The sequence below is a fragment of the Scardinius erythrophthalmus genome (genome assembly GCF_964197995.2).
Source record: "Scardinius erythrophthalmus genome assembly, chromosome: 18".
Taxonomy (NCBI): Eukaryota; Metazoa; Chordata; class Actinopteri; order Cypriniformes; family Leuciscidae; genus Scardinius; species Scardinius erythrophthalmus.
The window spans coordinates 38,656,894-38,672,350 of record NC_138238.1 but is presented as its reverse complement, the minus strand read 5'-3'; the positions used below and the strand labels follow the sequence as shown (position 1 = coordinate 38,672,350).

Here is a 15,457-nt window from a genome sequence, read left to right as displayed (position 1 = left end):
GGTGAATTGTTCACCGCAACACTAATGTGCACTATCAAAGTAAATAGGATCAATTTTGATTTCTTGCCAATTTTTAAGTAAAAAATAAAAGGGAGTAAATCAATGCAGTGAGGCTTGCATGTGTTGGATCTCTATCTGACGTGTACATCAATACCAGTGCTGTAATCACACACACACACACACACACACACACACACACACACACACACACACACACACACACACACACACACACACACACACACGTCACATAACACGTCGTGTCAATCGCACAGTAAAGGTCATGATTTAACAGAGTTTAGAAACTTCAGGTCCAAAGTTCAATGCATGGAAAGCTCTATTACAGCACTGGAAGTTAATGTTCCAGATCATTAATAAAAGCAGAATGAAAATTACACCAAGAGAAATTGTTCAAAAGCAACTAATATAATGTTTGGATTGCAAGAACAAGCCAAGTCCAGTTGTCTTCAACTAAATTATACAAAAAACTAGATGAAAAATAGAAATAGTACAGAAGTAAGCACAGTTTCCCTTTTATCAAAACATAAAAAGCGAGTATTTCATTTCTCGGCCTTGAGATTAACCAAAGCATGTCGAGTCAGGATCAGTTAGAGGTTTAAAAGCAATTAAATCAGATTTAATCAATAAATATCATCTACTGAAGTTCACTGGTTATGATAATCTAGAACACAGTCAGAAATAGGCATTTGATGAGTATCAAATGTCATTTTTTATCCATTTTGCTCAAATTATATTTATTATACAATGCATATAATAGCTTTTAGCTTGGCTTATGATAAGAAGTCTACTGTCAACTTTTCCAGAATTATCAATAATAAGAGTAAAATAAACATTTTGTCTTATTTTTGGAAGCCTTATTTGTGATTTTTGAATTGAAATTAAGCAAATCCTGACCTCCCAAATCATCTAAAATACACAACACAGTTCAAAAGTTTGAGATTGGTAAGATTTTTTAAATGTTTTTGAAAGGATTCATGCAAAATAACAGCATTTATTTGAAATAGAATCTTTTGTATCATTATAAACTGTAATTTTTGATTAATTTAATGTATCCTTGCTCTATAAAAGTATTAATTTCTTACTGATCCAAAACTTTTGAATGGTAGTTCTACTAGTATATTTTGCGTCATCTTTATTTAAATATTAATTCTTATATTTTATAGGCTCATAAAATACAACCTTGCTGAATACATGATATGTGTGAAATATCAGCTTTGGGTGAACAGCTCTGTTTCAGACAACGTTACTGTTATAATCACCTGAACATGTGACACTAAAACCCTGAAACCAGTTTAACATCTTGAAATAAAAGAACAGAAAGCTCTTCAAAGCATCCAACAATATCAGGTGTTCAACTGCAGCTCTAGTGCAAGACTGAACAGAAGAACAAACTGAAGTCGTGATGAACAATAAGCCAGTTAGAATGAGACGGGATCCAGTACAAACGTTGGCAGGAGAAATGAACTCTCAGATCTGCCGGCTCTTGCCGCAGCACAACACTGCTCATGCTAACGGTTCTCTCCAAGAGCTAACAGACACATGATGAACAATAGTAACCCGAGTAACGGAGGAAAATCATGCACGTACACAGACAGAAATAGAGGGAAAATAGAGGCTTAAGATCAAGAGAAGCAAAGTCCAATAATGCAAGAGGTTTTCAAACTGGGGTCTGTGGAAAAGTTCAGAGAACAACAAAAACTAATTAATACATTTGATCCAAATAAATAATAAATCTATCTAATGATAAAGTACTATAGTGAGAAGAAAAAAACGCAATGTGGCATAATAGAAAGTAAATATTTTCATTAGGGATGCACCAATATAAAAATTTTGGCCGATACCGATAATTCTTTATATTTGAGAGCCGATAACCGATATATCGGCCGATAAATCTATATCCATTTTTTATATAATTTTTGAGAGCCTGAGTTTCACCATTAAAAGCCACGTCCCAATCACACATTATAACGTTCTCAATATAATTTTATGTACACGTTGCACTGAACTATTTTTTCCTTTTCAAAGTGATTCCAATCAGTTAGAGGTTTAAAAGCAATTAAATCAGATTTAATCAATAAATATCATCTACTGAAGTTCACTGGTTATGATAATCTATAACACAGTCAGGCATTTGATGAGTATCAAATGACATTTATCCATTTTAGTAAAATTATATTTATTATACAACGCATATAATAGCTTTTAGCTTGGCTTATGATAAGAAGTCTACGGTCAACTTTTCCAGAATTACCACGAATAAGAGTAAAAACATTTTGTATAGAGATCAAATTAAGCTTATTTTTGGAAGCCTTATTTGTGATTTTTGTATTGAAATTAAGCAAATCCTGAAAAATAATCATCTAAAATACACAACACAGTTCAAAAGTTTGAGATCGGTAAGATTTTTTTAAATGTTTTTGAAAGGATTCATGCAAAAGAACAACAAAACAACAAAAACAAATTAATATTTATAATATAATATAATATTTGATTAAAATAAAAAATAAATCTATCTAACGGTAAAGTACTATAGTGAGAAGAAAAAATGCAATGTGACACAATAGAAAATAAATATTTTCATTAGGGATGCAGCAATATAAAAATTTTGGCCGATACCGATAATTCTTTATATTTGAGAGCCGATAACCGATATATTGGCCGATAAATATAAATCCAATTTTTATATCATTTTTGAGAGCCTGATTACAAAAACAAAAGTTTCACCATTAAAAGCCACGTCCCAAATCACACAATTATAACGTTCTCATTATAATTTTATGTAGCCAATATGACAAACTCTATTTTCCTTTTCAAAGTGATTCTAATCATCTAGTCGAACAGTTTCTCAGCTGAAGGAAATAATACATTATTTATCATATAATTATCCGATACCGATATCTCGTGCATTTTCCTTTTCACATTTCTTTTTACAGTATAAATTGAGTCTTTAAACAAAAATATCTGCATTTAAAATGTTATAATTGAGGGTCCCTGATCGCCTGCGCAAGATCATGTTTCTGAGGCATCTAAACTCTTGTGATGCGACACAGCCTGTGAAACAGAAGAACTATGCTAAAAGCACCGGTGTGTGTGTGTGCGTACCTGCTGATCCGGGGCAGGGAGTGTGTGATGGCGGGCAGCCGGTTGGAGACGGAGTAATGCACGAGCAGGAGAACAGAGAGAGAGACGAGAACAGCAGAGTTGATGACCACCGCCCCCCCCACGAAGCCAAAGACGAACAGCAGCACGAAACCCGGACTCATGTCTGACAACACGCGCTACGGGCCGCGCGCCGGCCCCCGATACGCCACAGCAATCCCATCGACACGAGAATCTGTCTGCGTGTGTGTGTGTGTGTGTGTGTGAGAGAGAGAGAGAGCTCTGCAGCCTCTAACTGCTGTGCTGTGACATCATCCACTCCACACACACACACACACGACCGGCTTTGCAGCAGCTGTCCTTCCTAGCGTGTTGTTTTCCCTCCGCGCGGCTGATTAATGAACCGCTCTGTTACTTACGCGCTAATTCTCTATGCATTTTCCGGTTTCCATCAGCTAGTTGCCATAACAACACTTCTCATTGTCATTTGGTTTAACTTGATGTAGTAAAATAAATCAAATTAAAACTGAAAAACATAATACCATTAAATTAATAAAAACTATATTTTCATTTCTTGAACTTTAACTGATATGAAAACTTTAAAACTTTATTTCAGCTAGTTACCAAAGCAACATTTCTCATTTTCATTTACTTTAACTTGATGTACTAAAATAACTAAAACTGAAATAAAATTTGTAAAAACTATAGACATCACAAAACAATTATAACTAATAAAAAAATCTTCTAACACTTTAATACAACTTTAAAGCTGCAGTCCGTAGTTTTTCCTCTTTGTCGCCATCTCTGTTTGAAATCTGCAATTGCAGTTATTCACGGAATGATCAACTTTACTTTAAAATACAAATAAAAAAAATAATACAATATAAAAATGCAAAATAATAATAATACTAATATAAACATAAAATCAAAGCCTAACAGTCCTTACAAAGTAGCAAAGGCCTCATCAAACAAATATGCCTTAAGGCGAGTTTTAAACAGGGTTACAGAAGTAGAGGATCTGATAAACACTGGCGACCCCTTCCACAACTTAGCAGCAGCGACTGAGAAAGCACGATCTCCTTTAGTTTTTAAGCGACTCCTTTAATTTCAAGGAGCAGCTGATTTTGGGATCTCAGAGATCTCTGTGAGGAACTAAAATGTATAAGTTCAGAGACATATTTTGGTGCCCGTCCATGCAGAGCTTAGCCTGGAAATCCAGACCTAAATCTGAAAGATTAATGGTGTCGACTAATGAAGCTCGGCCAGCTCGAGGGGCGGCAGCAAGCATGCGTTTGAAAATCTCACTGCACGTAATTGGATAACACTACGACTAGGGCTGCACAATATATTGAAAAATTATCGTTATCGCGATAATAGCATATGCGATATCCGTATTGCAGAGAGGTGCGATAAATTGCATTTATTTTATGTGCCAAGCATTTGTGTGATGCATGCATAGGTTGTTTATCCAAATTCGACCAATCAAATGTGGCCTTACTATCTTTATACCCGCCTCCCCAGTAGGTGCTATTATGCTATTGGCTAGATCGGGCCCAAAGGGGAACCTAGTGGCTCAGAGCAGAGAGTGGAAAATAAAAACTAATGGCGGGAGTAGAGACAAGCGAGGAAAATGACAACAGCGAAGAGCCTGTGCCTAAAGAGAACTGTACGTCTGAAATATGGCAATATTTTGGCTTCAATAGAGAAGACGTGTCATAAATGCAGGTAATGTGAAAGGGGCCGTTCACATATCGCCTCTAAAAACGAATGGAAAGCGCGGCCGCGCCGCTATCTCCTTCTTTCCACAAGCGCTTGCGTCTGTTGTTGCTATGAAACCATGACCTGCGTGAGATGGCGGGATTCTGAAAAGTTGAGATGTTCTCATCTCGTCGCGGATTAGGAAAAATGTGCTTCCATTTTGAGTGCGCTTGCCGCGCCTGCATTTGAAATAACGAATTTGCATGCGCAAAAAACGCGATATGTGAACATAAGTGACGGTGTCACGAAGTCGTGCCGAAAAATGTTGGCCACGTCGAGAGGAAACTAATCTCCACAGTCATCTGGAACGCAACCTCAGGGAGCGATATGAAGACTTCAGAAAGTGTAAGCCCAAATCTACCAAAACTGCTACCGAATTGCCAAGTAACAATAACAGAGTCTCACAGACAACCATTAATCAAAGTGTTGCATGTGTAACATTAACTCCTTATGAAAAAACTGAGATATTCTTCTGAGGATCAGAATATCTATTAGCCTGCCTGTTTATTTTAGTATGATCATTACTAGAGCCCGACCGATATGGATTTTTGGGCGCCGATGCCGATAAAAAAAAAGCCAGATACCGATATATCGGCCGATATTATTTATGTGTATATTATAATACAGTAGCAATATTATTTATGTGTATTATAGTACAGTAAGTTTGGACACACTTTACAATTGGTGTGTACAAACTTTTGATGGCTACTAGAGCCCGACCGATAAAGGATTTTGAAGGCCGATACCCGTACAAATATTTGTTGGTTTTAAATTTTTTTTTTTTTTTTTCAGAAACGCGCAACAAAACATTAACAAATTTCCCTAACATTAGTTATTTGTAGTTATTTATGAGTTTTAACTAAAATAATATGATAATGCATTTTAAAAAGAAACTTGTTTCTTTTATTGTCACAACAGAACAGAGGAACATCAAAATATATTAAAGTTCTGATAAATAAAATGTATAAAAATACAAACTTAAGATTTTTTTTAAGACTAAATGTTTAGTCCTTTGAACAAAAACAACAATTTCACATTCAAATTGACAACAAATTCAAATTGTCATAATTTACTCTCTCAAGTTGTTTTTTTCTTCTGTTGAAAATAAGTTATTTGGATGAATGTGGGTAACCAAACAGTTGATGTACCCCAGTGACTTCCATAGTATATTTTTCTCCTTTGGAAGTCAATGGGGACCAGCTACTGTTTGGTTACCCACATTCTTCAAACTATTAATATTAGAAAAATATTAGAAGGAAATTAATACAGTTGGAACAACATTAGAGTGCCTGTAAATAATGAGATCATTTTTATTATTGGGTGAACTATCCCTTTAAGGACAAGCGGCAGTGTGTTTACAATTGCTACTGTCTCTTTAAGAGCTGAGCACGACACGTCTAATGTACACGCATTTGACAAGCAGATTTTCTCTAAATTTTTGCCTTTACTTTAGACAACCGACTTTGTTTATGTAAGTCTTGTGTGTATTTAACAGTATTAGCACAATAATACTCGAAAGATAACTTAGTCCAGTATCCAGGCGCTGGTAGAAAGGCTTTTAGTGCATGTGAGCTTCACATGTACGCGCTGAGAAACGTACACGTTAGAACAGCGCATCAGCATTTAAAATTAAATGTTTAACCGACAAAGCATTAAAGCACATGCACATTATGAACTTTTGTGAACTGCAGTGTTAACATTTTATGTGAATATAGCCTACGTCGCGTTGTTCCGCTTCACTCTCGGCTTATTTAACCGCAGCAAAACTGGACATGAGTCACGAATTTTGTCATCCTTATTTGAGTTAAGAGAACTGATAGGGATGTTCTTTTAATTGTTATTCAAGCAATGTATGTCTCGTGAGTCGTGACCAACTCACCATGAACACACTTCACCGCTGATCTCACTCGCGGTTCTCTCTGCCCGACTCGGGCTGGATCAGCAGGTTGCAGAATGTGTGGCGCGTTATACACGAGTGTTGCCAACAGGGACGGTGTAGAGTGTCCTCTGGTGGACAAACTATACAACGCCAACACTCATAACATGGTTGAAGGGTGTTTCGTCCGTTTTTATTTTATTTTTGAAATATTCATTTATCGGCCGTTATAAATGCCGATACCGATAGTTTTGAAAATGCCTAATATCGGCCGATAATATCGGCCTGCCGATATATCGGTCGGGCTCTAATCATTACATGTATAAATGATTAAAAAAAATTAATAAAAATAGCATTTCTCTACAGAAATGTTATATCGCAAGAAATATCGTTATCGCAGTACTCAACAACATCATATCACATATTTTTCCAGTATCGTGCAGCCTTAACTACGACCAATCACAGCAAGCCCCATACGCTCAGCTTCCAGCGGAGCTCACTGTAGATTAGACTCTTGCCGTATCCGATCGGCAAAAACGCCCTTCTTGCAAAGGAGCGATTCGAGCGCCGATTCGAGCGCCGTCTTCTGTTCCTCTTTTAGATGAAAAGCCAAGTCTAACTCGTTCATTGTAGCGGCCAAAGCCGTTTCAAACAACTGGTGTTCATCCATAGCCATCCTGCAATGTTCACTAATGACTTCTGTTTAGCTCGCCTCTGGCCCGCCTATATCAGATAACCCGATGTGATTGGTGCAGCTCGGATACAAGGGCATATTTAATGAGCATCAACTTGTAAAATTCAACTTGTGCTCTCGCGAGAACTCTGGATTTCCAGGGTATGCAGAGCTTTAAAAGTATACAAAAGTACCTTATAGCTTTGCGTGACTACATTTAATGCCCTTCCGATATTATCAAACTGATTAGTTTAATTATAATTATATCCAGTGCTGTGAGAAAAGGCTATAAATCTCCTCCTCCAGCATCCTCACACTCACAGCCGACTAGCCGAGACTCTTCTCAATGTGGACAGATGTGACGTGATGTCTGTCATAGAATAATCACAATTAATATCCGAATCAGAAAGCAGAATGAAACAGTAAAACTCTAAAGCTTTTTTGACACTCCCAGACCGGAGCGCAGATTTAAAAGCCTAAACTGAACCAAGATGAAAATGTTGTCGCTTGTGAAGGACGAGACTGCCGCTTTATAGACGGACTCGATCAGAGGGTACGTGTGCGGAGAGGATTATGGGATTACTTTAAAAACGTGATCATGTCAAATAAAAGGGTTTGCTAAATCTTCTTTAAGATCACCATTATGGGGGATCCTTGTAGGGCTGCACAATATATCGAAATTATCTAAATATCGCAAATGTATATGCATATCGCAACGGCTTGCAATGAATAACTGCGGTCATGAACAAAAGAGAGAAAATCACTCGCTGCTCTCAGCTGAATAACTTTTGTAGCTTTAATAAGAATCTCAGTGAAAACTAAGAAGTGTTTATTTTTACATTTGATTATTCAGTTTCTGTTGTTAATAACCCTAATGTAGGATAACCTGACCCCTGACCCCCGAGGTTTACACTGATGTTAAAATAACACTTCTGATATACAGTAAAACACTGATGTTCACTGGCAGAAGTTTAGGGATGTTTTCTCGTCACAAAAATAATGTGAAACACGTGTTGGTTATATAATTTTAAATATATTTTAAAGATCATTTAAAATTATTTTACACACTTTCAGCATTATCGTATTGCATAATTGAATATCGCATTAATTAATGAGTTGTCACATATCGCATTTTTCTTCAATATCGTGCAGCTCTAGATCCTTGATATTAAAATGTTTGGAAAAGCCATGCAAAACTAATCCCAAGCATAACTAGAGCCGGGCGTCGCTGAAGCCCTTGTAGAAACTAATCCACACTTTCTGCTTGAAATATGTTTCTTATATGAGGATGTGCTTCAGTTTTCATGCTGTCAGTCATTTACAGAAGCCGTCTCATGCTTCTGTCTTTATAAACATCCACCAGATGATTCTCTCTCTCAATCCCTCTATATCTCACACACACACACACACACACACACACACACACACACACACACACACACACACACACACACACACACACACACACACACACACACACACACACACACACACACACACACACAACATTAGGAGATGCTCACAGCGGTTGCATGTGGGAGACCTCACATGGGTTATTTAAATGCAGAATCAAAGCAGACTGATGGGGAACAGAAATGGAATTGGCATAAATATTAAAGTGAAAATTATTAATAACACACTCCTGCATCTTAAAGTCCGCGTGAACCGGAAGTTGCAAACGACTTTTCTCCAGTGTTGTGACGTATTTCCCAGTGAAAGGGAATATTGAACAGAGGGCAGGGTTTTACTCTAGCGCTCCTCCTCTCCATCTCTGCTCATTACAGACTAACGGGTTGAGGGAGTGGTTAAGCGTTTCCCAAACCAAGCCGTCAAACCTACATCATCAGAGAAGGAACGCCATTCCTGACCGGAAGTAACTTTTCAGACTTTGATTAAAGATTACGACGGCAAACAATTTTTTTCTGTGTATTAACTTGCACGGATTAATTTTTCACCACAAGACTAGTAATATGTGCTTATTGCGCTAACAAAGTAAATGGGGTCAATGTTGATTTCAGTTGGACTTTAAAGGTCCCGTTTTATGCCCCTTTTCACAAGATGTAAAATAAGTCTCTGATGTCCCCAGAGTGTGTATGTGAAGTTTGAGCTCAAAATACCCAACAGATCATTTTTTACAGCATGTTTAAATTTAAATTTTTTGGGGCTCAGAAAAACGATGTTTCAGTGTGTGCCCTTTAAATGCAAATGAGGTGCTGCTGGACGACACAGGGGGCGGAGCTTCATGAGCTCGTGCTCAGTCTGTCAGGAAAAATTCATCTCACGGAATGATGATAATATCAGAAACTCTCAGTAACGGCTTTCATTTCGAGTCGGACAATAATGCCTACAGAGTCAGAGTGCTGTATAGAGATGAAACAGGTATGGTTTAGTAGTTTAATTACGGTTATTATAACGTATTTGTCATCTGCTTGTAGGCTATGTATCCATTATTTTTTAATAGCCTACAAGTCTGCTGTTTGAATGATGATCAAACATGTACTGATGAGTATAATAAAGTTTATTGTACATCACACAAAAGATGAAGCGTCAGTTTTACTTCAGAAAATCACCGTAAGAGCTGAGTAAACACAGTAGCCTAAGTTATAAGAAGTGCGCAAGTAGCCAGTAGAGTTGAGGGAGCATTCCTGTGGGCGGAGGTTAGTCAAGAAAGGTTCTGGTGATGTCACTAATGCAGGATGTAGAGGGGTGTAGTCCAATCGAGCCGTTTTTTGTAGTCAACTTCTGTTAAATAAAATATCTCTATTATTTATGCTCTAACAGCAACATTACACACTAACTAAAGTTTGAAACATGGGATCACGCAGAACGGGACCTTTAAAAAGAAAAAGAAGTTTATTTGGGAAAAAAGGCCTAATATTACCTAATCTGATGAAGCAGAGTTCAAATGTATCAATAAAAACTTTCCGTGATGCAGTTTCTCTCTCTCACAAAATTAGAATTATTTTTCCAATTATGTGTGTATCAGCTGTACTGCACATAAATACCAAAAACAGTTAAAAAAGTCAAAAGTTTTTGTTTTTAATAACAAAAGAAATATTCAAAATATATAATTCAACTGCAAAGGAGTGGAAATATATATTAAAATACTCCATTTAATGTCACTTTACATAAGCACAAGGTGATTTTTCAAAAAATCTGCAATTTTCTGTCATTGTCTGGAACATTTTCTTCCGCCACTGGCCATAAATCTAAGCTTGTAATCAGGATTAGGCATGAAATAATATCATACGTGTGAAAACGGCTGAGAATTTAACAAATAGTGTGTTTATGGCAGGTTTTCCATGCAAGACTCCTTCACCTACAGCAAAACAGGCACTATTTTAGGTATCAACACCCCAAAATGAGTAAGAAACAAGTACTGTATTTCATTCAGGGGGGGGCACAAACAAACTAAATTATTAATGCAGGACTGAATATAGGCTAATTATTAAATAACCATTTAACAGTGATAATAATGTATTATTGCGGAGCTAAAAATGGGAAATTCAGCATTTAAAGCATGCCATAAGGTATAGGGTTGGGGAATAGGCTATAGCCCAATAAATCTGTATTTTTGGGCTAAATGGCGATGTGGTATAATCTCAGTATTTATTTTTTTTATATTTGAATAAAAAAAGATCTAAATTTATTTATTTAAAAAAAAAAAAAGTTTTTTCATATCCTGATCAATATTTTCCTTCAATGTTCATTTTGAAGGCTATGAACACAAACATAATGAATAATGAATGTAACCTTGCCGTATCTATTATGTGCAAAAAAAGTCAAATCACATTACATTCTAACATTGTATCATTACAATCTTAAAAACAAAACAATGCTTTTTAAAGAAGACGTTAAATCCACTAAAATAAAAAATAAAATAAATAAAAACAAAACTGCTATCATAAAAATACACTCGTAGGTTTGGAATGCTATAGGCCTAGCACATGTTCACCAACAACAACACATATTTTAGCTAAATATATTTATATTTTAGTGTTAATGTATATTTTAGTCAGAATTATTGCGCTCCGTCTGTTCGGCGCTCGATCAGGGAAGTTTAGCTTACAGAAGCTCGTCCACTCCTGACAGCAACATGGAAATATTTGCTTGACTTTCTAACACTTACAGATGGAGAATATGTCCGTGAAATGTAAGTTATGCACTGAGGAAAGTATTCGATGTCACTTCAGATTAAAGCGACACTTCACCGATTAGCATTAAAGGTAGGGTAGGTAGGATTTTTATAAAAAACTTTTTTTCAAATTTGTTTAAACTGTCTTTATATACCAATACATAATTAAAATGTAAGTGCTCTGAAAAAGAGAGTATAAAAATCGAGTGACTGTAGACCTTTTAATCTGCAATAAACACAGCTCATTATTTCCATTCGGGACGAAACAATTGATTGGTTTGGGCGACTGTCACTCACTCTCGCAACCATGGCTACCACCCCTGTCGCTAGATCTGCCCATATGCGCGCGCACCCGTTTGATTTGAGGAGGGCAAGAGAGGCACGGAACCTACGAAGAGTAAAATTATGGCAGAGAAAGAGCATTCAAAATTCAAAGCACCTGCATATTCAGTCAGCGAAGGCAAACAAGGCAAAAACTACTTCCTCGGACCCTGGTTGCCCGCTCTTTTGAACGACCTCCTCTGCTTCGCCCTCGACCCCGGACCTGTCCTCGAACCGACGAAGCGGTACTTGTCACCGGAGTGTAACGTTAGTCCTCATCAGAGTCAACAATGTTTTCATCATGGAAACTCTTACATGCAAAACACCGTATATGTACAGTGTAACTGATGGTAATGGAAAAACGTGTATCAATGCAACCTGTTTTTAGCTTTGCCTTATAAATATAGCTCGTTACCTATAAATATAGCTCGTTACCTATAAATATAGCTCGTTACCGAATCAAAGTATATTTTAAACTTTACCAGTATCGATATGCTAGCTTGATCGTGAGTACTAAAATAAATCTTATTTGTTTATATTTATAGTGATAAAGTTAGGTATTTTATTTTTATTACATGTGATTCTGACATGATGTCACTGCATGCACTCGTCTCAGGTAAACAAGAAGGATGAAAAGTCCTAAAGCAGTGCATTTGTACTCCTTATTGGAAGATTTTGGTTTTATAAATTGAATAATGTCCTACTCCCCTACTTTATATATTTATTTGTTCGTCTATTTTTATTATTATTATTTTATTTTATTTATTTATTTTACCTTGGCTTCAATTTACTTAGCCTACTGATGGGAATGATATGTATATTGAGATGTAATATTTGTATGTACGCTCAGGTTTGTTTGTAAAATCTGAAACTACGAATGCCTTTTTGTTAATGTTCTACAAATATGTCAATAAAAAAAAAAAAAAAAAAAGTCTCAGGTAAATAAATGCGTCTTCCAGCTGAGCCTGAGCGTTTGGCGTCGCGCGTTCATGTGTTTTGGGGGCGTGGCTTTGGAAGGAGCCCAGAAGGGAGGGGGTGGAGTGAATGGAAATAATGAGCTGTGTTTACAACAGTCGTGAGAGGTCTACAGACACTCGATTTTTATACTCTCTTTTTCAGAGTACTTAATTTTAATTATGTATTGGTATATAAAGACAGTTTAAACAAATTTGGAATGTTTTTTTTTTTTAGAAAAATCCTACCTACCCTGCCTTTAAGCTTTGTATCAGTAGAAACCCAGTGGTATTTTGGAATGACCGTGCTTCCCTCCCTCATGTCCCCCTGAGACGAGAGATTTCTGTATTGTGTGTCTGGAAAAAAACCTCCGAAATCGTCATTTAGCGCCGTTTGTCCCGAGGCGAGAGACTCCAGCCAGTAGGAGGAGCTGTCCCGCATGTCTTCAACCCGCCCATAGGGGGATCTCACGATAAAACGCCGTCTTTCCAGTTTCAGTCCACTAGTAGCCTAGCTGTATCATTTCTCCCGACACTGCCCTCTGTAACCGGTAGGCGTGGCTTGGGAGTGTCCTCGTAGGGCAGCGAAGCAAGTGCATTCTGGGAGTTGTTGTCTTTCATCCACATGAGCCAAAAACACATTTTCTGGCTTTTCTCAGTCTATTATAGAAGGCACCAGCTTCTATAATAATTTAACATTTCTACGACATAAATGACCCAATTTAAATACACATTCATCTTTCCAGCGGTGAAATATCAATAAAGGTATATTTGTCCCCACCAATCGCTGCACAAGTGAAGGTTACGCATGATGACGAAAGCACATTAGCGCTAGCCCTCCCGGGACCCACAGAGAGTCAGAACGTGACTCAACGCTGACTGGACTATATCCAGAGGCAGACAGTGACGGCTAGCGTAACTCTGAGGTTGAATCATGGGTTGAATGCGAATGTGATTAAAAAGTCCCTTTCACACTTTAGTGGTGGAGCGTCGCCCTATCGCCCTAATGAAGAAACCGGCCCTGATTTCACTCAGCAAATATGGCACAGGCCGCAGTTACAGCTTGCTCTATACAAACAGCAGCTGGTTATGGGACTTGTTTTTAACCGTGTAGGTGATAAATATCATAATATATTAAAGATGAAACGCCCTGAAGTGGAGATCAGAGCTCATTCTCACCTGATCCGGCTCTGATTGCCCGTGTCTGTCGTCTCCCCCGTTTGCTGCTGGTGTTTGGATCGCTCCAAGTGCTCCATGTAACTGTGGATCATCTGCAAGCACAAACTCTCACGTTATCGTTTGACGACACATGCAAAGGCATCTTTTACACAAGCACATGGTTCTTACCTCTGTGTGTCTCTGATGGAGGGCGTTGTACTCTTTCTTCAGCTCGGCTTCCCGCTCTTCTAACCGTCCAACTAAAAACAAGGAAATTTGAGGAGTATTTTTATGTGTTTAAACTACTGGGTCTACTGTGATTTTAGCTTCTGACAGAGAGGCAGAAGTTACACGTTGTAGTAACAACACACAGCCAGAAGGGGGCAGAACTGACACAGAAATAAAGCAGCACAGGAAACGGTCTCTCAGTAAATCTCTCATTATAATGTGTTATAACCCTAAAACCTTAAAAACCACACCTGGGATAAACACACCCCAACAATATAGAAGTTCACACATACATGATATGGTCATATTAACATTGTTTTGAAACAGTGGGAAAATTCCCACATGACCTGATGACTGTGGATCTTGTGGTCTATCATCATCAAATATTCACGATGCTGATTAATGGGTTTTAAATTTGACATGCCTCATAAATAATGTCTTCGACTAGTTTCAGGATCCTCGTCTCACATCTTCCGTCTGTAATGTAACTTAGTGATGATAGTGTTGACAGTATAAGATTACTCTCTATGAATCAGTTTGATTCTTTATCAGTGAATCGATTCACAACTCTGATTCAAAAAGGTGTTCATGTCATAACATGTCAAGTTTTATGTTCCATTTGTGTCAAATTTTTTATGTTTTTGAAAGAAGCATTTTCTGCTCACCAAGGTTGCATATAATTGATCAAAAATACAGTAAAAATTGTAAATATTATTGTAATGTAAATCATCTGTTTTCTATGTGAATATACAGTAAAGTGTCATTTATTCCTGTGATCAAAGCTGAATGTTCAGCATCATTACTCCAGTCTTCAGTGTCACATGATCCTTCAGAAATCACTCTAATATGATGATTTGATGATCAAGAAACATTTATGATTATTATCAGTGTTGAAAACAATTCAGATTTCTGTGGAAACCGTGAGACATTTTATTTTTCAGGATTCTTTGATGAATAGAAAGTTCAAAAGAACAGCATTTATTTGAAATAGAATCTTTTGTAACATTATAAATGTCTTTACTGCCACTTTTGACCAATTTAATGAATCCTTGCTTAAAAAAAATTAAAAAATTTCTGCCCCCAAACTTTTGAAAGGTAGTGTACCTACGAAAGCAAAAATAATTAAATATCATTCTCCCTCATTCACTCTTCTAGTTTTCACTGACAACAGTGCAAAAAACATGCCTTGACTATTGCATCTATCTTTTTAGTTGCATTAAACATGGCAACAAAAG

The 15,457-nt window shown here is 37.1% G+C and overlaps 1 protein-coding gene across 4 annotated transcripts in view; it reads right to left on the bottom strand.

Annotated features, from left to right (window-relative positions):
* Nucleotides 1-15,457, bottom strand: part of spag9b (sperm associated antigen 9b) — a 99,696-nt gene that overhangs the window by 57,536 nt on the left and 26,703 nt on the right. For all 4 annotated transcript variants that reach the window (XM_081392783.1, XM_081392784.1, XM_081392781.1 and 1 more), the window contains exons 3-4: nt 14,184-14,254; nt 14,016-14,107 (exon numbers count right to left, since the gene is read on the bottom strand). In XM_081392783.1, coding sequence (XP_081248909.1) covers nt 14,016-14,107; nt 14,184-14,254 — 163 coding nt within the window. The remainder of the gene's footprint in view (nt 1-14,015; nt 14,108-14,183; nt 14,255-15,457) is intronic.